This window comes from Sphaerodactylus townsendi, linkage group LG05, assembly GCF_021028975.2.
Source record: "Sphaerodactylus townsendi isolate TG3544 linkage group LG05, MPM_Stown_v2.3, whole genome shotgun sequence".
NCBI classification, from domain to species: Eukaryota; Metazoa; Chordata; class Lepidosauria; order Squamata; family Sphaerodactylidae; genus Sphaerodactylus; species Sphaerodactylus townsendi.
In genome coordinates, this window is record NC_059429.1 from 80,297,357 (window position 1) to 80,321,650 (window position 24,294).

General features: G+C 40.8%; 1 protein-coding gene across 2 annotated transcripts in view; it reads right to left on the reverse strand.

Moving 5' to 3' along the window:
- The window catches only part of LG05H6orf89 (linkage group 05 C6orf89 homolog), a 30,826-nt gene extending 9,304 nt beyond the window's left edge, over positions 1-21,522 (reverse strand). Inside the window, exons 1-6 of one of the 2 annotated variants that reach the window (XM_048498344.1) lie at positions 21,155-21,522; positions 18,918-19,127; positions 18,188-18,353; positions 6,421-6,572; positions 6,174-6,313; positions 785-911 (exon numbers count right to left, since the gene is read on the reverse strand). In XM_048498344.1, the coding sequence (XP_048354301.1) occupies positions 785-911; positions 6,174-6,313; positions 6,421-6,572; positions 18,188-18,353; positions 18,918-19,106 (774 nt within the window). In that variant the 5' untranslated portion in view covers positions 19,107-19,127; positions 21,155-21,522. Of the gene's footprint in view, positions 1-784; positions 912-6,173; positions 6,314-6,420; positions 6,573-18,187; positions 18,354-18,917; positions 19,128-20,915; positions 20,993-21,154 lie in introns of those variants that run through there. The other variant, XM_048498343.1, reaches the window with a different exon arrangement.
- Between the last annotated feature and the right edge of the window lie 2,772 nt (positions 21,523-24,294).

Below are 24,294 nucleotides of genomic sequence, written 5' to 3' on the forward strand. Positions count from 1 at the left end.
TAAAAGCCAGAGTAAGAAAGAGAGGAGCTGGATGGGTTATGGTTCAAAAGTTGCTATAGAGAATGGAGCTGTCTGGTTTGTTCAGAAGAGTTCGTTCAGTGTGTGGGGAAGACAGTTGAGTGGATGAAGAGAGTGAAGTGTGAGAGAAATCTGTATTCTTTGTGGAAGTTACCAGCCTAAGTGGCAAGTGAGAAAACAAGACGTTGTGGCTAGATCTATTTAAGGAACTTTAGAGAAAGAAGAGATGGACCATCTGAAAGCATTACGTTTATGAGCTTTACTGAAACCATTACTCAGAAACAGTTCTAAATACGCTCCATTTATGTTCAGAAGAAAACAACTTTTTTATTTAAAAGATCCCCTTTTACCTCAGAGCCATCCCCAACCCAACCACTGTATATTCTGTCATTCTTCCAAATATGGCTAAGCCATCCTGTTCTTTGGATTCAGCTAAGAAGTCTAAGGCAAGAGCCTTTGGTGGCAGCAAAATAAGTAGGGAACGCTAAGGAAGGCAAGGAAGAAGCATAACACACATCACCTCAGAACACTACAGAGAGATACCTTCACAGGTGTTACGTAGAAGAGGTTTCAGAAAACAGCAAAATCTTATACAAGACTTATGTAATATGCAAATACTGGTCTATTGCACAGGGACAGATTTGTCCTTATGTTCAGCAAATCATATGCTGATGCCTCACTTCTGAGAACACACAGGATACTTCCAGTCCTCGGCATGTTGGAATGCATGTGACCTAAAGGTGGACAGTGTCTTTAAAACACTCACCTTATCCTGAAGTTTTGTTTGATGGATGAGAAAACAGCTTTCCAAGGAAAGAGAGTTTGGGAACCCCAATGAAGAGAAAATGGGGAAAATCTCTTCTATAATCTGACTTTTATTCAGAGGTTTTTTCCTATAGATTATAGAGAGAAATCACAATATTATACAATAACATTTTTGCCCAGATCCAAGCTATTTCAAAAATCTTTACATCCAGACCCAGCTAGTGGTGACTCTGGACATCTGCAGTCCGGATTCCCCCTCATTAAGACAGCAGTCACTGGGGTATTGAATTTAGATTAGGATCATGACCGGGGGTGGAGGTGGGGTGGGGAATGGTTAACTTTTCTTATACCATTTCCCAAACCAAACCCTGCTCTCCCACCCTGGAGCTGCTATTTGTCCTGTGAGAGAGAAAGCAAAAATTCTCATTTTGCAGGAGTAAAATAAAAATTAGTATAGTATAATTTTACAGAGACTGGGATTCCTTGAATTAAATTCAGATCGCTTATCTTCTCCCAAGAGAACAACGTGGTCAAGGAACCAAATAGTTGATGCAAACAATAACAATAATTTTGAAAACTCTGGGGAAAAAAAACAAGTTCATTTATAAAACTATATATCCTACAAGGGAAATAAAGGTCACCTTGTCCAATGTTAACAAAAACCACAAGGGGCTTTAGGATTCCCAGCCTATTCATCCTTCCAGGAAAAGGGAGGGTAGTGATACATTTTAGAAATCCCAGAGTGGGGACCTATCATGATTCACAGTTTGATATCCTATACCCAGAGTGTCTGTCCATCGTAAGTTCAAACAGTGGGAACAGAACTGAATGATACAGAACATTGTATTCCACAAACATGGCATGCCCGAATTTAATTCCAAGTATAAAGTTATTATGTTCTTGTAGCAAACAGTTGCATTCTCTCCTTCAACCAAGTCATGTAAAGGGTGCCAAGTGCAAGGCCCGTCTACCTGCCTTGGGACGTGAAAGGTGAGTGCTACATGAATCAGGGTCTTCTCCACATTGGCATCAACATGATGTCCCTGTGAATGTTCAAGAAAATGCAATGGGTTTTTTAGGGTGGGGGATAGGGCTTCTTCCTGGAGTAGTCCCGTGGTCACTTACCTTTCCAGATGTTCTCTATTCATGGAACCATTTCCTAAATCTGCTTTGGTACAATCTTTCCAGGAAGATCAGACTCAAAACAGGTTTGGGATCAGTGCACATGAAAAGGTGTGAACTTCCATGTAAAGGCTGTCACATTTTAATTTGCAGCTGCAGTGAGAGCAAAATGGGGAACTGTACCAGGGGAGAACCAACTCCGGAAAATTAATAACTATAATCTTCAATACTGTTGATTTTCAGGTATAGCTATGATATAATCTTTTACCTATGGGTTCTTCTGGTTCTGGCCTATTTAACTAATCCTCTACAGAAAAGACTTAAGAATTAAATTCGTAGCTCTGAAGAGACAAAAGTTGAACTAGGAGTTGCACATCTTTATTGCCACCAAAGTGATCGCTGCAAAGCCAGCTACCATGTAGCAATCTCATTCCTCAATAATGATTTAAAGATAAGTGACTGTGGTGCCATCACTGCCTTTTAAAAAAACCTTTACCTCTGGACGACTAAAGCCTCCTTTGATTGCACTTTCCCTCTTTCTCACACATACGCAGAGATATTAATAAACTATGATCTGCCGCAGTGCAGTGATTCATTTTAGGCTGCTTAGTCCCAAAAATTCAATGCAAATAATGTAGCCATTAAAATTTGGGAGTAGAGTGCTGTTCAAGATCTGGGGGGTTGACAGATTCCATCCATAATGGGAGACTTGGATGAATCCAAAAATCACCAGGAGATTGCTGCAGCAAGCGTTGACTAGGACTCAGGTTATACCGGGGCCATCACTGATGTTTACTAAGACGACTAAACTGGTTTTTCTTATTATTTCTTAAGCTATAAAATCAAAGCACTTGCTTATGTACATTCTGGCCACTCATATCAGAGATTCTAGGAAGCCAGGAAATACTCTTGCTGGAATTCAGACAGACTAAAATATTCAGGAATTCCTTGTGAGATCTAATGTAAGAAAAGAGGTAAAAAACACATTCTACTTTATCCAGACAGATGCAGGTGAAATGTTAGGAACAAGATCCACCAGACCACGGCCACACAGCCCGGAAAACCCATCATAACCAGTTAAGATTTTTTGTTATAGCTATGCTGGAATTGAACAACATGGAAGCCAATTTGGAACGACGCTTATCACAATTAGAATGTTATTTCATTTACAGTCGTGGAATTCAGAGGCGTAGCTGGCCCAGAGTGTGCCCGGTGCGCACTCTGGCTTTTTCACACTCCCCGAGCAGCGCCCCCCCCCCCACACACACACACTTACTTTAGCAAACCGAGAAGGCTGGAGAACAGGCCTGCCTGTTCTGGTGGGAACTACATTTCCCAGGGTCTCCTGGGAAATGTAGTTCCCACCAGGTCCTTTGCAACCCGGAAGGCGACAGGCAGGCCTGTTCTCCAGCCTGCTCGGTTTGCTAAAGTAAGTGTGTGGGGGGTGCCGCAAGGGGGAAGATTACGTCCGCCCTGGGAAATGTAGTTCCCACCAGAACAGGCAGGCCTGTTCTCTAGCCTGCTTGGGTTGCTAAAGTAAGTGTGTGGGGGAAGTGCTGCAGGGGGGGAGGGGAGGGGGAGGGGGGAATTTTCCACCCCCCACGTGACCCAAAACCGTGCACCCAGTGTGTGCCCCCCCCCCCCCCGCCTAGCTTCGTGACTGGTGGAATTATTTTTTCCAAAGGTTTGAATTCCTAATGGGATGTGTCAGGACTCATTTAGACTACTATAAAATTACACAGTCCCAGCTGAGTCTTATTAAAACACATATTATTTAAGTGGGTAGCTTTAAGATTAGATAAGGACATTGTGAGCTAGCAGCACAGCAAATATTAGCAACATCATCCAAGCGTTGGTAAATATAAGTTTGTGGTAAATATAAGTTTGTATTTCTCCCTTTAATAATATTATGTCTAGGACCTGTGGTTATATTTTGTTTAATTTTACTGTTATTAATGCACAGTATAAGAAACAAGCCGGGTACCCACTGAAGGTATTTTACAGAAAGGCAAGTCTATCTGGAAAACTCTGCAAGGCACTTGATAATGTTTGGCTGTTTTTACTACAGATTAAAGCTTCAAGATTACCTCTAATAATTTTCATAACAAAGGAGTGACTCAAGTATTCATGGACTGCTCTTTTGAGAGCGTACTGCCATAGTTTGTGAGCTGTTCTATATGAGAGAAGGGCTGCCAACTTTTCTTTGTGAGCTGGAAAGCATACTGCCATACTCAACTGTGATTTATGAACGACTACAGACCAGTTGCTCTAACATCTGTAGTTATGAAAACTTTTGAAAGGCTAGTGATGTACCATTTGAAAACCATCACGGATCCACTGTTGGACCCCTTGCAATTTGCATACCGAGCAAACAGATCGACAGACGATGCTGTTAATATGGCTTTGCACTATATCCTACAGCATCTTGAATCGCCACAGACCCATGCAAGGGTCCTTCTTTGTTGACTTTAGTTCAGCATTCAATACTATCAGACCGGACATTCTTCTAACCAAACTAAATCAGCTAGCAGTACCTGAGCATATTTGTAAGTGGGATCACAAGCTTCCCAATGATAGGAAACAGCAGGGTGAAGCTTAGGAAAAATTACATCAGACACTTGTAAATGAGTAATAGGCCCCCCCAAGGCTGTGTACTCTTCAATTCAATTCTCTTCTCTCTGTATACCAATGACTGCATCCTCAAACGCATCCATCTGTTAAAATACTGAAATTTGCATGGTGATGATACTAACAGTGATTGGTCCTATCTCGGAGACAACGATGAAACCAAGATACAGACGGAGGTTGAACAACTAGCCCTGGTGCCAATTGGAACAATCTAGAACTGAACACACACTTAAACCTCCAGAGAAATGGTGGTAGATTTCCAGGAGAAACCCTCCCATCCCACCTCCTCTCTCACAATACTATTAGACAACACAGTATCAATAGTAGAGACCTTTAAATTTCTAGGTCTCCATCATATCTCATGACCTAAAATGGTCACCTAATATCAAAAAAATGTCATCAAAAAAAGCACAACAAAGAATGTTCTTTCATGGGCGCCAACCTCAGGAAGCTCAAACTGCCCAAGGAGCTGCTGATACAGTTCTACAGAGGAATCATTGAGTCTGTCATCTGCACCTCTATAACTGTGTGGTTTGGTTCTGCTAACCCAACAACAAGACCACAGACTTACAGAGAATAATCAGAACTGTGAAGAAAACAATTGCTGCTAACCTTGCCTTCCATTGAGGGACCTGTATACTGCACGGTCAAAAAAAGGGCTGTGAAAATATTTACTGACCCTCGCATCCTGGACATAAACTGTTTCAACTCTTACCCTCTAAACGTCGCCACAGAGCACTGCACACCAAGACAACTAGACATAAGAACAGCTTTTTTCCTAATGCCATCACTCTGTTAGCAAACAAATAATTCCCTCGACATAATGTTAAACCATTTATTATATACTTATTATATATAATTACTGCACTACTTTTTTTTTCATCATTCCTATTACCCATCTCCTCCCACTTATGACTGTATGACTATAGCCTGTGCTGACATTTTATTTTATTTTATTTTATGATTTTACATTTTATGTTTTCATTACTACTGATTGTTTCCTGATTGCTTACTAGACCTATATGACAATCATTAAGTGCTGTACCTTATGATTAAGTGCTGTACCTTATGATTCTTGACAAATGTATTTTTCTTTTATGTACACTGAGAGCATATGCACCGGAGACAAATTCCTTGTGTGTCCAATCACACTTGGCCAATAAAGATTCTATTCTATTCTATTCTATTCTATTCTACATGATAGTATAGTTGCCAACTTTTCTTTGTGAGCTGCACTGCGGTGTTTAATTTGCCAATCTATGTTTATGAGTGACTGGAGTTATTTGTAAATTATACGCCAGTGCTGGAATTGGTTTTCATTGTTCATGTTTCATTGTGGACAGTTTATTTAGGATAGTGTACACGGGAAGTAATTCTAGGATCAACTTTTGGGGGGCTTTTCTCTTTGCAGATATTGTTGATTTCTGCACCAGTCCCAAGTGTTGCTTATTTAATATAAGGCAGATTTGGATCAAGATGGTTCATTACAAGTCTGAATTAGACATCTACAGGGGCTCTCTGTTTTCTCCCCACTTCCCCCAGACTTTTGGAAGATCACTGCGTGTCCCTCAGCTGGGCATACAGTCAGATTAGCTCTAGAAAGAGGCAGGATGTAGCTTCAGAACTCCATTCAAACTCACCGGAAAAAGTGAAATAGAAGACCCTGCCCTGAACAGCTGCTCCTCGCTCCAGCTGAATCTTCATGTACCACAAAATTTATCAGATCAGGATACAGGGACTGAAAATGCTTCATTTCATCATAAGACCGATACTGTCCTGTCTTGTGAGAAAGAGAGTAGATGAAATGATATTTACACTACCTACCTTTTCTCATAAGCCTAAGGAATATATCACCCTCTATCATGCATACCACACTATCAAAGTTACCTTGATGATGAGAGGCTGTGATTGCAGGAGATTTTCTGATAGCTGTTCTAGGTCAGCTACTGCTCTAAGATTTTTCATGGAACAGCTGCAAGAACAATTGGTGATCAGAGAAACATTCCGTCTACAATCTTGGCTCCACCAATCTTGACATTCTTTGAAGGGAAAAGACATAAAAAGTTTGTGATTTCACTTGAGCAAATAGCAACAGGTTCCAAACACTATACTTGTCATCACAAAGCCTGCTGTGGAATACCATGAAATTACAAATTGCTTCCAAGGCTAATTCACTCAACAAGAATCTTTAAGCCTGATAAGGACAAAAAATGGACAAGAGCCATGAGATGAATCTCAGACAGATACCTCCAAGCGGCAATGCATCATGCTGCTCTTGGATCTTTGAAGTATGGCAATATTGGGTACAGGATTGAAGTAAAATAAAAGACTTCATATTTTTATGAATCAGATCCACTGAGTGAGCAAGAAAGGATGTGATATGCAAACCATGTCTATCAATTAGAACTGCTACTCCTAATCAATTTAATAGCAACAAGGAGTGACAGCAATATATCAGTTCTACTAAATCGACAGCACTTTTAACACTCCCCTGAAGAAGCCATCACTTTTATTTCAGAAGTTTACCTCAAAACCTTCCATCACTAAACCAAAAATAAGGTTCCATCTTCTACTAGTTCAGTTTTCTCTTAATGTAGGCATTCAGAAGGGTCTGAATTAACACTGAAGCCTTTGTCAAGAAGAGTGGAATACCATCCTATATCCTAGCTACCTTCCTTCTTTTGAAAAACAAATGCAGGTAGCTGTAGCTCCAAAGAAATTAGTGAAGCTCTTTTATTATTGTTTTACTCTGAAACAGGTACTCTTTCAAGAAACGAAGTAAGCCACTGAGATCTAGTATATGTGGCATATTTATCTGGAATTTGAACACTGAACTTCATGTACCATAACTGAAATGCAGATTAAAAAAGGATGTTTGTTATTGGAAAATTTGCATCAGAAACCTTTTGAAAAGGATGCTTGATCAGAACATTCAGTTCCTCTTAGGTATGCAGGAACACACACACACACACAGACACACACCTGATGCTTCAAGCAAGGATAAGAACAACTTCATTGTGCATTTCCCATTTCCAGAACCCAAGGCAGAAAATCATTCTCTCCTCCCCTCACAGATCAGATGCAAGGAAACATTAAGGAAAAAAAGTATTTGCCAATGATGGAAAGCAAAGATTTAACAAATTGCTTTCTGTGACAAACTGTGTTCTTCACTGCTCTGTCAGTATAGCCTGGGACCAACTTACACAAATTATGGTAGCGAAGGGCCATAGAGACACTTTGAAGAAATGTGGCATTTCTGACAACAGATTCAGAAGATTTACACAATTTGGTAGGCTGAAATTTAGCACAAGACAGAGTAACACACAACTTTTTGCCGGGCAGTACATTAATCACACGTATTAAATAGAGCCCAATTTTGCTTTGCAGCCAATCCTGGGTATTTGCATTCTCAACTGCACAATTCAGGAGATTTATGCTTGCTCTAATGAAGTGAGCACTCAAAAAGTAGACCAAATAGGCTTTTTTTGTTTAAAAAATTAATTAATCTGAGATTTATTGTTGGGGGTGTTCATGTGCGTACTGGAGTGTGAGTGACCTGCATGAAAAGTGCAGTGAAAGGGAGGGTCTGGCTTGGATTTGGACACTGAGAGAGAAAGGGTGACTGATAGATGAATAATAGACTGAGCAAAGAGCAGGGACAATGCACATGCAGGAGGACACAAGGGAATGAATTGAAGCTTTACAAAAGTATTCCCCTTCTCTTTTTTGCCAGTTACACTCCTGCATTCCTTTTGGATTATCACTCTTCCCAGGCACACTCAAGAATTATTTTGGCGTTAAGTGCAGCAGACGTTGTATGTGATCAGCTTGTAGATTCACAGAAATGTGAGAGTCTTGCACGAACACTGCTTTCATACTGCAATTACAGCATATGCATTACAATGCAAGTAACTGATCCTTGGCTAATGTCATCAAATGAGGGAAGAGTTGCACGGTACATGTCACAAAGACCCTCATAAATTTTATATGTTTGCATGCAAGAATTCAGTCATCATGAAGTGTTCTGTGGCTATAAGCTATGAATCTCAACATCTCTGTGTGTTTTCATTACCTGGAGCGTCAAACCTTTAAAATTTCCAGTAGGCAACAGAAACCACTGAAGATTCAGCACTAATTATTCCTGTTTTTTAACTCTAATGGTTACAGAGGAACTAAATAAAACAGGTGAATACTGTTTGTAACAGTATTAGAAACTAGGTGGCTACGGTGGGGTTTCTAATAGTCAAAGCATGAAACTTCTTCATTGACGACAAGATCTAGTTCCAACATGTTCTTTCTAGCCTGTTTACTTTTGCATCTACACATTAATTTACCACTAGTACTTCTGAGTCTCAGCAATTTCTGCACTTTAAGTAGGGAATCATGCTACATATAGAGATGAGTTTGTCTGACAGGCCGGTAGCTATGGCTAAAGTTTCTTCCTGTTTTTTGTCATCTCATTTACAGCAACCCACTTTGAGAATCTGTATGGACAGCCAGTGAAACATCTGCCTGACCTTTCAAGAAATCACTCAAATCTTGCTGAAAAGTGGAAATAATAATAAAATACAGTAAGTGATAAAATGTGTCCTATCTACACATTAGACAGTGGCAGTGAAAAAGCTGGTAGAATAGATGGGAGCCTTCAGATTGGCTGTTATTTGTTGTTGTAATTAGAAACTATCTATCTATCTCTATCCATGTTGTACACCGCCCTGAGCCCTTCGGGGGAGGGCGGTTTATAAACCCAAATAATAAATAAATAAATAAATAAACCCTCAGCATAAAAGAGAAGGAAGATAGGATTTTGGTACAATTCAAAGGATAAATGCACATGGCAAGAGCTAGTGTGGTGTGGCAGTTAGAGTGCCAGACTATGATCTTGGAGACTCAGGCTCAATTCCCCACTCTAGCATGAAAGCTGGCTGGGTGACAATGAGCCAATGACACACACTTTGCCTAACCTACCTCACAGAGTTGTTGTAAGGATGAAAATAGAGGAGGGAAGAATGTCACCACTGAGAAGAAAAGAAGGTATAAATTAAAAAATGCACGCAGCAGTCAAATGAGAGTAAACTGCTACTGCTAAAGTAAACTGCTATTGGCAGCAGTCAAATAAGAGTAAACTGCTACCGCTAACAACTGTTTCTGGCAGCAACAAAACAGAGGGGACTGCATTGGTTGCCGAAGAGCATCACAACTGAAACTACTTGCTGGTTCCAGGGAACAGACTCTCAATATCCTAAAGGAGCGTGAAATTTTAGCATACGTGCAGCTTGTGATATCACCTCGGATCAGTCTCTGTACCTGGCACATGGAGAAGATCATAGGGAACAACTTGCGGTTTCCAGGCCAAGCATGATAAATCCTAGTGCGCAGCTATAGCAGGAATGAGTATAGTAGAACCCCTTTTCTTCTACAGAGGCCAAAGAAAAGAACAAATAGCACTGACCCCTGGAGCAACCAATTAAGGTACTATAAATCTTGAAGGCTTATCTTCCTCACTCTTTAAAATAGGCGTGCTAGGTTGTGATGATCCACATGTCTTTGCCTACTAGTTTAAAGAGGCCATGTGCATGGAAAAGATCTGAAAAATAAAGACAAGCCTAAAAGTTAATATTATAAATGAACTGCTGTTGCAGTGATGGGGGGAAAATGTAGCTGAAGTCACATAATTCTTCCTTCATCAAAAGATTTTATCTGGACAGAATACAGAGACAACAACATCAGTTAAAATTACTATTTTTTCGCTGTGTTATTACTAAGTACCACATTTTGGGGCCAAAACACTGAGAACCGTTCCTTGGCCTTCATTAGTCAGCATATCTTTGTCCTCCATCTGTTCTGACTCCAGAACTAGTCAGCTGTCTTGTTAGCCCCAAAGGAACCAAAGTCCTTAACTTTTATTGATTCTTTCACTATTACCCAGAGTTGTGTATAGACCAAAGTTGTCACCACAGCAATCAACCAGTTGCTCAGTATTGAACTTTATTTCTAATAAATCCATGGTCACCTGCTTTTGTTTGCCCATAAGCTGTTTTTACAAAAACAACCACATAATGTACATACACATTTTTTTCTGCCATATTCTCTGGTCTATATAATAATGAACTTAAAAGGTGAGGTATAAGAAGCTATGGAAACTAAGCTATTTATGCCAGAATTTAGCATTGGGTTGCTTTTGATTCTTATTCACCTTATTTGAATAACTGTCCCTTTCTCTGCTGTGTACTTTATTCCTTAGCTTTCCATTCAACATCTTCTACCGATCTACTGTGGGGATGCACATACAATAAGAATTGGTATATACTTTGTATATGTTAATTAAGCCTGATGTGTTATTTATATTAAATATTTTCATAAAGACAAGCACACCCAAATTCACATTGAATGTGCACCTAAGAAAATCTGACAAAAAAACAAAAAAATGGGCAAAAAAAGAATAGTCATGTACCTCTATTCTGTGACACGGACAACTCAGAATAGATTAGGCTGGGAAGAATTCCCGTTGAGGAAAAATTCAGCAGGATCTCTGCTAGATCTGTAGAACTAATTTCATGTGCCCATGCAGGCTTTGGACTTGTGTTTCTTGAACAGCAGAATCAAATGTCAGATGCCAAATAACTATCAGAACAGAGAGGAGTCAAAAGCAATTTGGGGTAGTACAAATAAACTTACAGATGCAAGGGGGAATAAAATTAAAAAGTCAAATTGGGCAAACCCAATCCCTTGGGCATGTCTGAAGTAGGTCTTCGGATTTTGGCCCACATGAAGTATCTCACCCATATTTACTTACAAGTTGGAAATTGACAGAGCAATCCAAAGCAGAGTTACACCCTTCTAAGCCCACTGACTTCAACAGAGTTAGAAGTGATGAAGGTAGTAATTAAATCTCTAAATTGTAGTCTGACACTCGTAAAAACTGATATTGCCTATTCATTTTTTTACGTCTTCCTTTTCATAGGATTTAAACTATGTAACAAATTAACTGAAGAGTGTGAAAAGTAATAACCATTTTAGACATTATTTTGCATGTCAGAAGCAGGGTGAACTTGGGAACATTGTGTCTGAGCCACATATTTTCTACAGGTTGGCTCATATTTGGATAAACCAACATATAGGATCTGTAATATGCACCCACCCTAAATGGCTCCAATAACAGTTTGCACTGTTTCTTGGCATGGTTAGGTGCAAGTGTCATGCCGCTGTTTGGCTATCCTTTGCCAAATGGCTTAGTTTACTTGATTCAAGACAAGTTAAGGTTCCTGCTAGAAGATGAGCTCACTAAAATGGGATGTGGCTGATTTCTTTGGATTTGTATAGTCTCATAACAACAGTAACATTCTTGGTTTATTTTTATAGAGTATATAGCACATTGATAAAAACAATATAGAATAAAAGAACAGCTGTACAATGTTCTGCAACAGCATACATCACACCAAGCAGCATTTACTCCCCCACTCCTCAGCAGACATTCTCTAATTTAAAATTAGACGCGAACAGATTCCTGCAGATCTATCCCATTCAGGTTTACTTTTCAACAATTATTCAAAAACAGGAACAGCTTCTGACTTCAGACATTTTGAAGACCGTAGTTACAGCAAATATTTCCTCACCAGTTCCCCTAAAGTAGCCTAATAGTATCTGGTAGTACACAACTCCATCACTGAGGAGCAAAAGTCTCATAAGAAAGGAAAGAGTTCAGTACTTAAAAGTCTGGACTGAGGCAAAACTATGATACATTGTTTGGCAAGTTCAGCCTGGGTTCCCAAGACCTCACTTGCGTTCCCCTCAGCCACAGAGTAGCTGTCATTTTAAATATTGGCAGAAGCCTGTCACAAGTTGTTTTGGCTCAGGAAAATGATGTGGGGGTGGAAGTCCTTCCTTCCCCCATACCATAATTCCGAGCTGAATTGAGCTCCCACTGATTTTTCAAATTATATTCTCTGCAGCTGCTGCGTGCTATGGGGAATCTGGACCTGCCTTGCCAAAAAACATATTGTGTAGTTTGGCCCTCTGAGATGAAAGTCCCACAGGATCAATTTCTAATTCAGCTGCAGACTTACAGACTTTGCATAACCTGAAAGGAGAGGCATCATTTCTCAGTCCTCCTTTATTACTAATTTGTCCTTGGAAGTTTTCGGAGGAAGTTGATAAACATTTGCAAAGCTGATTTCAGTAGAAAAGCTTTACCTAGGTATCTCTGTCTTGATTGCATATGGGGACCCCAAATGCATGAAGTACCACCAAAGATATTAACTTCTGTAATACCAAATGTAATAAACTTTTAGTTTCCATTTTTTGTGTGGGTGGGGGGATTTTAGCTCAAGATTTTAAGTAAAAGCTTGAAGATCTGACGAAGATCTGACTTCAGTATCTGAAGTTAATTAAACAGAAATGCAATATTTTAAAACTTCAAATGTCAAAGTCACAAGAGTTCTGACCACTGACAAATCTCCACAGCTGGCTAGAGAAACAACATGCATAGTTCAGTGCAAACAGATGTGAAACCGGACATTCATGCCTAGTGCATGAACATGTTTTTAAAAAGCAAAAAGAAAATGATACCATATGTAACATTACTATGCTTTGTATAATAATAAGCATGCCAATCCTGGTGCAAATAAGCCCTTTCACCCTTGCAAAAGTGAACATTATCAAGCTGGAATGATTGCTAGGACTATGTAAATCATCTTCAAGACATACCAAATTATCATAAAATAAGCTTTTGGGATTTGGAGGCCCCAGATCAAGCAGGATCTCACCAAAAAAGTGACACAGATGTCTGTTGTTTTGGTTGCAACACAACTACCCTTCAAAAATAAAAAAAATTAACACCACTGGAAAACACATGACATTCAGCTTTGAAGCACAAACCTTACTGACAGTCAGGAAGGGAATTTTTCTAATGAGTCTCCCCTAATCACCTATACGAAGGAAGAATGTTCAGCTTTCTAGATTTCCACAATACCATGGAGGTGGTTAATTGGCAGAGGGTTCAAATAAACAAATCAACAGCTGAATTAGAGCCCAAATAAATCTGTAGATGTCAAAATAAGCAAACACCCAACTTTAAAACACCCATCCCTACAAAGCCAATTTGGCCATTTAAAAATATGCACCAACACATGTGTCTGTTATTAGGCCCAAGTTATATTTGCAATAAGGGCTGTTTACAGTGAGATTCAGTACACTTGCCAATAACATTACAAAACCCCCAAGAGAACTCTAGGGCATCACGTTATTGTTCACTCTACAATGGTGTGAAGAAACTGCAGATCGGCAGATGCACAGCATCCCCTTGAGGCATCAGTACTTTCTGTTGGGAGGACAAGAATCTTTGTGCACACCCTACAGCAGATACAATGAAGGCCAGCCAATGGATTTGGTCTATAATGACCTGGAATCTGGCTGTAAGTCAAATGTGCCGTGGGCTAAATAAGGGTGGACAGCCAGAAAGATAGAATTGTTGCTGCACATCTTCCAAGATCTTACTAACCACACCTTTGTTCGTAAATTAGGATTTGGAGGTGCCATTCAAGGGCTCTGCAACTCAAAAGATTCCTCACTGCATTCTCAAGCCATATTTCTTCAGTTATAAATTAGGATTTGAAGGTGCCATTCAAGGGCTCTGTAACCCAAAATAATTCCTCACTGTGTTATCAAGCCATATTCCTTCAGTTATAATTGACTGCTAGCAAACCACAGACACCTGATATGTCTTCTGTAAGTATCTTATTAAACATCTTTACCAACATCATACATCCCTGAAATCATCTCAGGCTTTATATTAAGTTCTCTTCAGTTCTGAATTTTCTCATTTCTGGCTTTTCCAAGCAAGCTGATAGAAACACAGCACAATTATTTTTGACCTTTATGTGCCATGCCAAAGGCATTCAGAAATGTGTGAGGAACTAATATTATTAGAGTACCCCTACAGTAGTGTCCCTTTTTAAAAACAAAAGAAAGGCTTCACTATGGAACATATAACCAGTTATTCTGCAAAGAGTGATTACATGCTCAAAGAACTTTATCTCTCTACAGTTTCAAACAGAAACAACATTTAAATTGGTTCTGAACAAATTTAAATCAGTTAAAAAAGGATAGGTCTAGCCCAGACCTGGGCATTATATGGCCAGCGCCCCTGACTGGCCCCCCTGCCTTGCTGGGGAGCGAGGCGTCTTTGAAAGCCCTGCAGAAGCTGGTTGCCTTGCTGCCGGCTTCTGCGGGGCTTTCAAAAGCGCCCCCCCCCCCCTTGCTGGGAAGCGAGGCGTCTTTGAAAGCCCCGCAGAAACTGGTTGCCTTGGCTGCCGGCTTCTGAGGGGCTTTCAAAAGCACCAGTCGATGAAAAAATTAGGTCAAGGGACTTAAGTCTCCCCACTTGCTTGATTGTCACAGTGGACAACTATGCAGGTAGGTTAAGCCTGTGATTCTTTGTGCCAAATAGTGTTGTATGCAGAACTGTTGCCACTGATTCCAAGTTGATCTGTGCACCTGTCTGTCACTTATCAGCCCCTATTATGAAGAATTGAGTTCAGCCTTTTGGCCCGGCCCTCCACAATATTTTCTGTTTCTTATGCGGCCCCATGGAAAAAATAATTGCCTACCCCTTGAGGAAAGCAGTGCATTTCTATACCTTTCTAAAGGTCTACCAAGACATTTTTATCCCACCCATGCTCTAAGAAGCCCAACGAAGCATTCATTCACATGGATCCTATATGCAGAGTTGCACTAGAGGAAAGCAACTTTCCCATTCTACCCCACACACAGCTATCTTTAAATACCCCCAATCATGTTCCTTTAGGTCAGCAAACACAAAAGAACAGAGTAGGGAGGAGGGGGACTAGGAAGCAGTAGAAGCAGAGAGGAATTAATAAAAAAACCACCTTCCCCTTGTCTACAAAGGTTATGATAGAGGAGCTAATGCTGGCAGAATAGCCCCATGGGATCCCAGCCATTTTCCCCATTCCCTCAGTTAATTCTTGCAACAATTCACGTGGCTGGTCCAAGGTTAAATTCAGTACAAAGATAGCATATGAATATTGGTCTCCCAGTCCCACATACTAGCTGCACATCACACTTGTTCTGCACAATTCCAATTTTGAGCCTTTGAGTGAGTCACATAGACTGAATTTTTCATGAACATTTAGATTACAAGAACCTTAACTTCTCACTGCAGAACAAAGTGCTTTCAATACTCTAGATGAGATTTTCAAAGAATGAGAATCTACAGACAAATCCCACTGACCTAAATTAGGACAAAGGGTAGTCATACATCATCAGCCCACTGCATAATCATGCCTCTTTCTGCTAACCTAGAGAGCCAAAGATTCCTTTCAATGGCAAGAAAACAACTACAATCACAGCTGCTAACAAGGAAAAAGAGGGACTTGTCTTAAAAAAAAATTCAGTACAGCTGATGCAACTCCATGTAATATTCATCTGCAAAGAATGTTAACATGAGAAGCTGACAGACCAGCTGACAAAATACGTAACAGTGGAGAAAACACCAAAAATTCATTTGGTTTAAAATATTCTGAGTTCTTATTAACTGTCCTGGTGACAGAAAAGAGTGAAAATGTCGAGCTATTGTACATAAAAGTTTCCTAATAAATACCTAAAGTTGCCTAAGGAACTATTTGCTCTCATGCATGCACCTCCACAGGAAATTATTTCTGCAGGTGCTACCACTTTCACTAGAAAGATTATTCATTACTGGTAGAAGGGCCTTTTTGGTAGTGACCCCTTAGGACAAGCTGCCAAAAATTCACCAACTCTATTCAGTTAGCATTTTTAGGACTTTAAAAACTTTTTTAGACATATTTCTGCACTATTTTGCTAAGATCTGTTTAATCTACTTCTTGTTTAATGTGGACTGTAATTACTATAAGCAAATTTAAATTAAAATGTTTATACAGGGTTATATTTGGTTTGTAATTTGGGACTGAAATTAAAATATAGCTGAGAGACATGTACAAACAGTAGAATTAGCGGGAACTTGGTGTTCAGCTTAAATTAGCATCCAAACAGCATTTCTCTGTTACAAAGCAAAGTTGCTTGGTTACTTCTTCTCTGTGTATTTGGAGCACAGGATACAGCAGCTACCTCTGCTCCCTTTTATGATTTGCCAAATGAAGAGCTAACAAGGCTGGGACCTACATGGTACACACATTTAAGATGGTTTTGCTGATTGCGCAGATGGTAAAACCTTGATCATTGCCAGGCTAAAAAAGTTCAGAGAATGGTCTACTGAACAGACATGCAGACAAAAATTAACTTGAGTTTTTTAAATATGGTCTATATGCGTTATCTACAAGCTTTCTCTTCAAAAATGAGATTTCAGAACAAGGATCTTCAATGAATTTAGAAAGCCGTAACAGACATCAGGGTTATACAACCAACTTGAGCTTCCTTCTGCTGGATTGGAGTAGGGGAAAATGTGGGTCCATGCCTTGTTCTTGTCCTCTAGTACATTACTCTTACCACCTTACAGGAAGGAAAACCTCCCCCTCCCAGTTTGGTCTAAATATTGCATGACAGATATTCATTTTAATTTCATTTTGATATTTCAAAAAGGGTACGATTACCATCATCCTGAAATTTCAGTATTCACATGGTTTCAGGTGACTGCAGGGAGGGGGGCACTCAGGAATGTCAGGTATTAAACCTGACTTATACTTGGAGGCCAGAACTACCACCACTGATTTCAATGGGCAGAACTACTGCCCATTCACAACAGTAGAACTTTGAAGTGTAAAGGACTCCAGGAGCACTGTTACAGCAGCCCGGCTGGGGTATGCTCTCTCTCTCTCTTTCCCTTGCTGCTCCAGCTGCCGGCAAGAGACAAAAGAAGCACATAACCAGGCTGGCTGCTGCCACGGTGCTCTAGTTGACTTTCTTCCCTTTTCCACCGGCTGATAAGTCTGAATAACCTGAAACCCTCCCAAAATCTCTAGATATAACCCCAATGTTTCAAGATCGTTTTGGGTTGTTCTGAGTATTCCTGACTCAAAACTGAATTGGCAGTTTCAAGTGTTGTCTCAGTTTGGGAATATCTAAATGCACACCCCTAGCAGAAACCCTCTGATGGCTTTGAAAGTTCCCTACATGGAACTTTAGAAAGATTTTAGCTTGGACGCATACAGCTTGGACTCATACTGGGATAATTAAAAGAGTGAAAAAATTTGTGCTAAATTGTTTCCTTTGTGACAATTATAATCAGTTGGTTTTCAAGATTCATAAATCCAGATATTTGTGACTAAACAATGTCTAGTGAGTCGTCTCTATGTTACCTTAATTACTCCTTTACAAAATTTGCTTTATCTTTATGATTGGTCTGGGACTAGTTGCCAGGCTGCATGGTGTGTGGATGTGTCACAACAAACTACAGCTAATTTGTCTAAAGACAAAAAGATGACTGAGCAGATGTCAATGAGTGGCTACCGCAAGCAGACCTTCTGGATCTTCACAGCTGTTCTCAATTTGCTCCTTACAAAAACAAAAGTGTGATTTTACAATGAAAGGTGGGAGAACTGTCACCAGTGAATGCCATTCCCCTGTTTTAATTAGCATTTATTATGTATACCACCAGCAGGGACCTCCAATTTCTCTCTATATCTGTTACAGTTAAATCAAGACATAAATTGTTCCTTACTCTCCAGCATGTACTTCTTGGTGATGGGCAAAGGCAGCAGTCGGATATGACTGATGAGAGAGCCCCACGCATGGGCTTTGGTGAGTGTAGCCTCAGGTGGCGAAAGGGTATAAGGCTGGATCATAAAATATGCAGTTAGTAAAACTAACCCCAAGGTAATCAGACCCTGCAAGAGAAGACAAGGATCTGATTAATTACATTACAATAACTAAGCGTGTATTCAGAGTGATAAATTTCCTTTTTCAAAGAATCAAGGAGACTCTTCTGCACCTATTCATTATCATTGCACTAATTGTATTCAGAGCACCTGCCATCTCTGATCTGACTGGACTTTATAGCAACCAAAAATGAAGATGAAAGTTTCTAATGGATCAGAGTGCTGGTAGCTGCCTACCAACCTCTGATATCACAGCCTCCTTACAGAGAAGTTTGCAAAAACTGAAGGCCAAAGTATTCTGGTGAATAACTATCATGAGGAATGCTATTAGAAGAGCCCATATTTCAGTATACATACCTCTATGCAATCATCATGAGGCAACCACTCAAATTGAGTCAGATACAGACAGACTCTACACATCAGTTTTAACATTCCTCCCAGACAACAAGTTCAACTACTAAAATTACTTCAGTGATTTAAGCTTTTACCAACTTCTTACATTGTGACTGCTGCATTTCATACCCTGTTGAACTCAACCTATAGTACATTTTCCACAAGAACGTAGTAATTTACCTTATAGAGAACCACCAAAAGAGGATATCGTGGGGGTCCCCGCTGGGGTTCATTTTTTTCCAGTAGTTGCCTGATGAATCTCTCTATGGCTTTTTCAGGCATACCACACTGGTAGCCAGTCTGTCTCACCAAGTCAATGGTCTCTGAGAGTTTATCATAAATGCTGAGTTCACTGGCAGAAAGCTCCATATCCACTGTTGGAAAATCCAACTGGTAAAGAGTCAAAAGAGTTTTAAAAGTGAAATATTTCATTGACTTAAGGATGTGTTTCAAAAATTATCATAGGAAAGCACAGAAATTTCTCAGCCTAAGCAAAGTTTCTCTGTAATTGTAACACTGTCTGATTAGACTAGTTCATTTAAACACAATTAGAGTGACAACCCTAACCTCTGCAGCTACTTCAGCAGCCAATATCTGTGAATATCAGTTGCTGTGGAGCAAACAATAGGGTAGAACTGTTGCTTTTATGCCCTGATCACAGGAATCCCAGAAGCATTTGGCTGTCCACTGTGGGAGACAGTGTACTTAATTCAATGAATCCTTCATCTGATCTAAAAAGACGCTTCTTGCAGTCTTATGAATCTAAAACAACCTATATCCAATTAAGCTACACGATTTACCAATCCACTAGGAGAGGCATCTCTGAGCTCCAGTTCCATCTCCTTGCCTGCAGTGCCCTACCTGAGCCTTACTGTCTAGGCCGGAGGGTGCTACCACAGGAAAAGATCTTACTGGCCCTGCATGCAGGACACAGGGCAAAAGCAGATACAAACACCTCTGCCAACTATAGTTCTATCTCTTAATTACAGAACTCAAAAATACTAAGACCTTCAGCAGATTAAAATGCAATCTAACAATTTAATTAACAAGCCCTTTGGAAAAGAATCAGCTTATTGGCCTGAGGGCTCCAAATGCTGGTAAGGAGAGTGCTCTCTTAGCACACCCCTGCAGGCTACACCACAGAACTGAGGTAGCAACCACGAAAGTTTGATGATTAATATATTTCTCAAAGAGATGGAGCAAACAGCAAGAGCAGATGAGACAAATGCAGTGAGTAAATTGATTCTTAAATAAGGAGGCAGCCCTCCAAACATGTGAGCCTCATGTCATGAAGTAGGTAACCAGCACTTTAACTGAAGCACAAAACAAAAGGCCAACCAGTGAAGCAGTGTTTGAACTGGTATCTTTATAACAATTTGTTCCCAGCTGGAGACAAACAGCCACATTTTGTACTTGCTGAAGTTTCTGACAATGCAGTCCTAATGTAGGGTCCATAACTTTCAGGCTTAGGATGAAGCAAATCTAAAGAATTGTACTGTGAGTTGTCTTTACAGGCTGTCAGTCCCATAAACATTACATTACAGTACTCAAACCTGGAAGTTACAGTTGCACTGGTTAGAGGCCAGATCAAATGAGTACTCACAGGAAAATAATGTATAAACAAGATGTGATTGAAAGAAAGCACCCTTATCAACCATGCCAACCCATCAACTGTGCCAACCTGCTACTTCAACAAGGCTATCTCAAAAAAGAACCTCTGATCAGCAAATACTGCAAACAGCCAGTGTTTCATAGTAGTGTTGGACAAGGATCCGGGAGCCCCTGGTCTGAATTTCCACTCTGCCAAGTGATGCTTGCTAGGAGATCTTGGGCCAATCAGCCTAACCTACCTCACTAGGTTGTTGTTAGGAGACAATGAAAAGATAATTATGTAGGCTGCTTTCCATCTTCTTCTGGTGAGAAACGTTTGGTATAAATGAAGCAAATAAGTAAACAGAAGTGCCCCTAATTGTCACCTGATCTGCAAATCGCACAGGCCAAGTTGGCAGCTCAACTCCTTCCAGCCTGTCTAACCTGAATCATCTCCGTCCTGTCGGCTTCTACTGGACCAACACGGAGATCTACAGTTTTTTGTCTTTTTCATGCATTCCGGCACCGCTAACGTTGTAAAACTGTAAAATAACAGCTCCTCTACGAGTTGGGCTAAGAAAAACTGACCAGGTGGGAAGCGACAGACGTGAAGGCGGGTCCCACCATTTCTGGAACTGACAGGTAGTCCCTAAAGGTCCCTTCTGCTGACAGGCTCCCCCTTCCAGCACACCGATCCCCCACCCCACACCCGCCAGGTCCCTCCTCCGCGACCCCCGACTCCAACGCCATGGCCCCTCCCCCCCGACCTGACAGCGCCCCTCAGCCTCCCGCGCGCACCAACGGCCCCATGAACGGCACCGCCTCACCCCATGCAGCGCCCCGACGACTCCTGCCGGGCTCCAGGGAGAGCTCAGTCATGGAAGGGGGATTCCCGTGCAAGCGAGGGCCCCCGGCTCTTCCTGCTTCCGGGGCGAGGCCGCATATTCACCGCAATGGCGCCTCCTCTTCCCAAGGCTCCGGAGTCTCCAGATTATTTCTCGGCAGCCATTTGATCACCTATTGTCCGTCGCTGCCGTCGATTGTTCACGTGTCACCGATTGTCCGTCGCTGTAGTCGAAAGCGTCAAGATGGGCACCCTGTTTTACTCAGTGAGCCCGGTTCAGGCTGCGTCTCTCTGTAGAAAGACCCATTGAACTCGCTTCTGAAGTGTACTGGAAGGTTGCATCGGATTGTCCGATCTTCTTTATGTAAAATTCAGTTGCCTTTACTTCCAAAAGCGCACACGTGACCGCAGCGGTTATTGTCAACATCTGACTGCTATAGCAAAATGTCCAAGAATACATTCCCTGGAAATGCATCTTTGTGGGGCCTGCAAAAGAAGGGGCCTGCGCTATCAGTAGTTTTATTCCGTGGAGTGAGATCATATTCTTCTGATAAGGACATCTCTTTAACAGTTAGGACTTCTGGCAGTCTCTTTGTTGGCATGCTTTGGAAGGTATGAATAGGTGAAAATTCTTGCATGAGTCAAAAAATAAGTGCCAGAAGTTTTACCTTTGAAGTCCTGCGCACGTTGCTCTCAAATCCAATCCAGGTTAAGCTGACAGATACTTTCTGAACAAAAACCTTTTCTATGAGTTTGACTTCATCATAGTGCTCAATGCCTCGCATCAAGATCATAAGCCACAGCTTCATGTTGCCTGGCATTATTCCCCACTGACAGCCTTGGTTTTGAATTGTAATTACTGCAATTCATCCCCCACCTCTCAAACTGACTGCTTTTTTTCATTGGGAGGAGTTACCACCCCCCCCCCTTTATTTTATATTATAGTCTATTATTGTGCAATGATTAAAAACAGTGGAAATCAAAGTCTGATCTGCAAGATGGGGGGATTGATGCTTGCACAGACATTTACAAACACCAACAGCAGATATGCAGATAGGAAAAAGGAACCTTTCAGCAGAGACATGAGGGAGAGTCAGCTAACCTCACTCCACCGCACCCTCACTCCACTGCATACTCTGGGGCAATTTCAAAAGGTTTATCCAATTTTTTAAAGAAGGCCAAACAGGACATCCAAAACATTTTTTTCCAGATGGAAAGTGTAGATGTACTGTTCAACTATGAGTGGTTTGATGATATCAATAGACATCAGCAAAACAACACTATTGTAATATGTTTTTTTTTAATTAAGAAAAGAATTTAGGGTGAAGTATGGGTGCAAATGACAGGCACGGTCTTGTCCAATGAGATGACAGGCATTTACGGGAAGAGGTGGTAGAGCCTCAGTGTGACATTGCAGTGATGCACAAAAATGGGCAGAACAAAGTACCAGTGGATTAAGGAGCTCCACACTAAAAATCAAGCAAGTAAAAACTGACAAAAAAAATTCTCACCAAAAGGACATCCAGAACACTTTCCCCAAAGCTGCAGCAAAAGCAGTCAGGGTATGTCTGGATACCTAAACAAGTACTGTGTGGAAACGGTCTCTGATGATCTCCTCGTCCTCCTTTGAGACATCTATTGTATGTGATGAAACAGGTTTTTGTGGAGGAAAGCTAATTCCACAATAGACTGGCTTGTCTTTGAGGTGCCACCAGTCTCTTGCTCTTTCAACTGCCATTGGTGGCCTGGCACTCACCACTTGACTATCTGTACTAGACTTAGGTGAGGCCTCATTTGGAATATTGTGTGCAGTTCTGGTCAACTTATTTCCTAAAGGATATTTCAGAGGCAGGAAAAAAATGCAGAGTTGGAGCACTGTTCCTATGAGGAAAGAGTGGAGATCCTGGAATTTACCAGTTTATGAAAAAAAGATTACTGAGAGGAGATCTGCCTGAGGTCTACAGCATTTAGCACCAAGGGAAAAAACATAGAGATTTTTCTCACCCTCAATATTAGCACTTGGGAGCAACCAATGAAGTTGATGGGCAGTAGATTCAATACAGACAAAAGGAATTACTTAACAAGTAATTAAGCTGTAGAGGTAGTGATGATCATGGATAGCTTTAAAGAGAGGGAGGACAGATTCATAGATAGGCTTAAAGGGAACTTCCATATTCAGGGGCAGTAAAACTCTACTTACAAGGGCTAGGAGGTGTCCTCAGGGAAAGACCTTCACCTCTATGCCCACTTCATTAGGCCTCCAAGGCAAATGGGTGGGAGCTGTGTGAAACTGGTTGCTGGAGCTGATGGTCCACTAGTTTGATCCAGTAGGACTCGTGTTATATGCCAGCTACATCCTACTCTTACCCTTAATACTAAGAACTATATAGCAGCTTACCACCGGCTACCAATTCATCTAAAAGCCCTATAGCATCCAAAGCTCAAGCAGTCTTGTTAGTCCACCTCCACTAGACAAGTCGGGCCAATGATGTGCCTCTCCCCTATGCACCCCATATAACAGTAATCCATTCTCAAGATATGTGTGTTTACTAATTGTTTTTTTAATCTACAGCCCCATTAAAGATGGCATCATGGAGTCCTCATGGGTGATTAACATAATAGAATATCAATTAAAAACATGCCATGCATGCCAAAGCATTTGTGGTATTGCTGGCCATCTCAAATTTCAAAATCTAGTTCCATCACCTCATTTCCCATTTTTATCACCAGCTTTGCCATCCATCCAGCATCTGCCACCCTATTTCTCATCCATATGCTCCTTCACTGATTTGTATTCCATATCTTCTTGACCTCTGTCCAATGACCATCTCTCTCATTTTCTGTAACTTCAACTTGTCCTAGTGACACTTTCCATTTCTTAATGACTTGGATCGTTATCTTCATACAGTTATCTTCATACATGCTCAATGTCTGGACTTTCTGCAGTGTTTCTGCTCTCCCATGTCTAGGCCGGAATCTCAAAAGTTTTGGAAGAACAGTGCCACGCTAAAAATGATAGCTAATGTTTCCTGTACAATGGTAGATTAGTCCCTCATCCTTAAACTCAGATGAAAATCTAGAGTGAATCTGTACAGTAATGGCTGACTTTAATATGATGCTAGT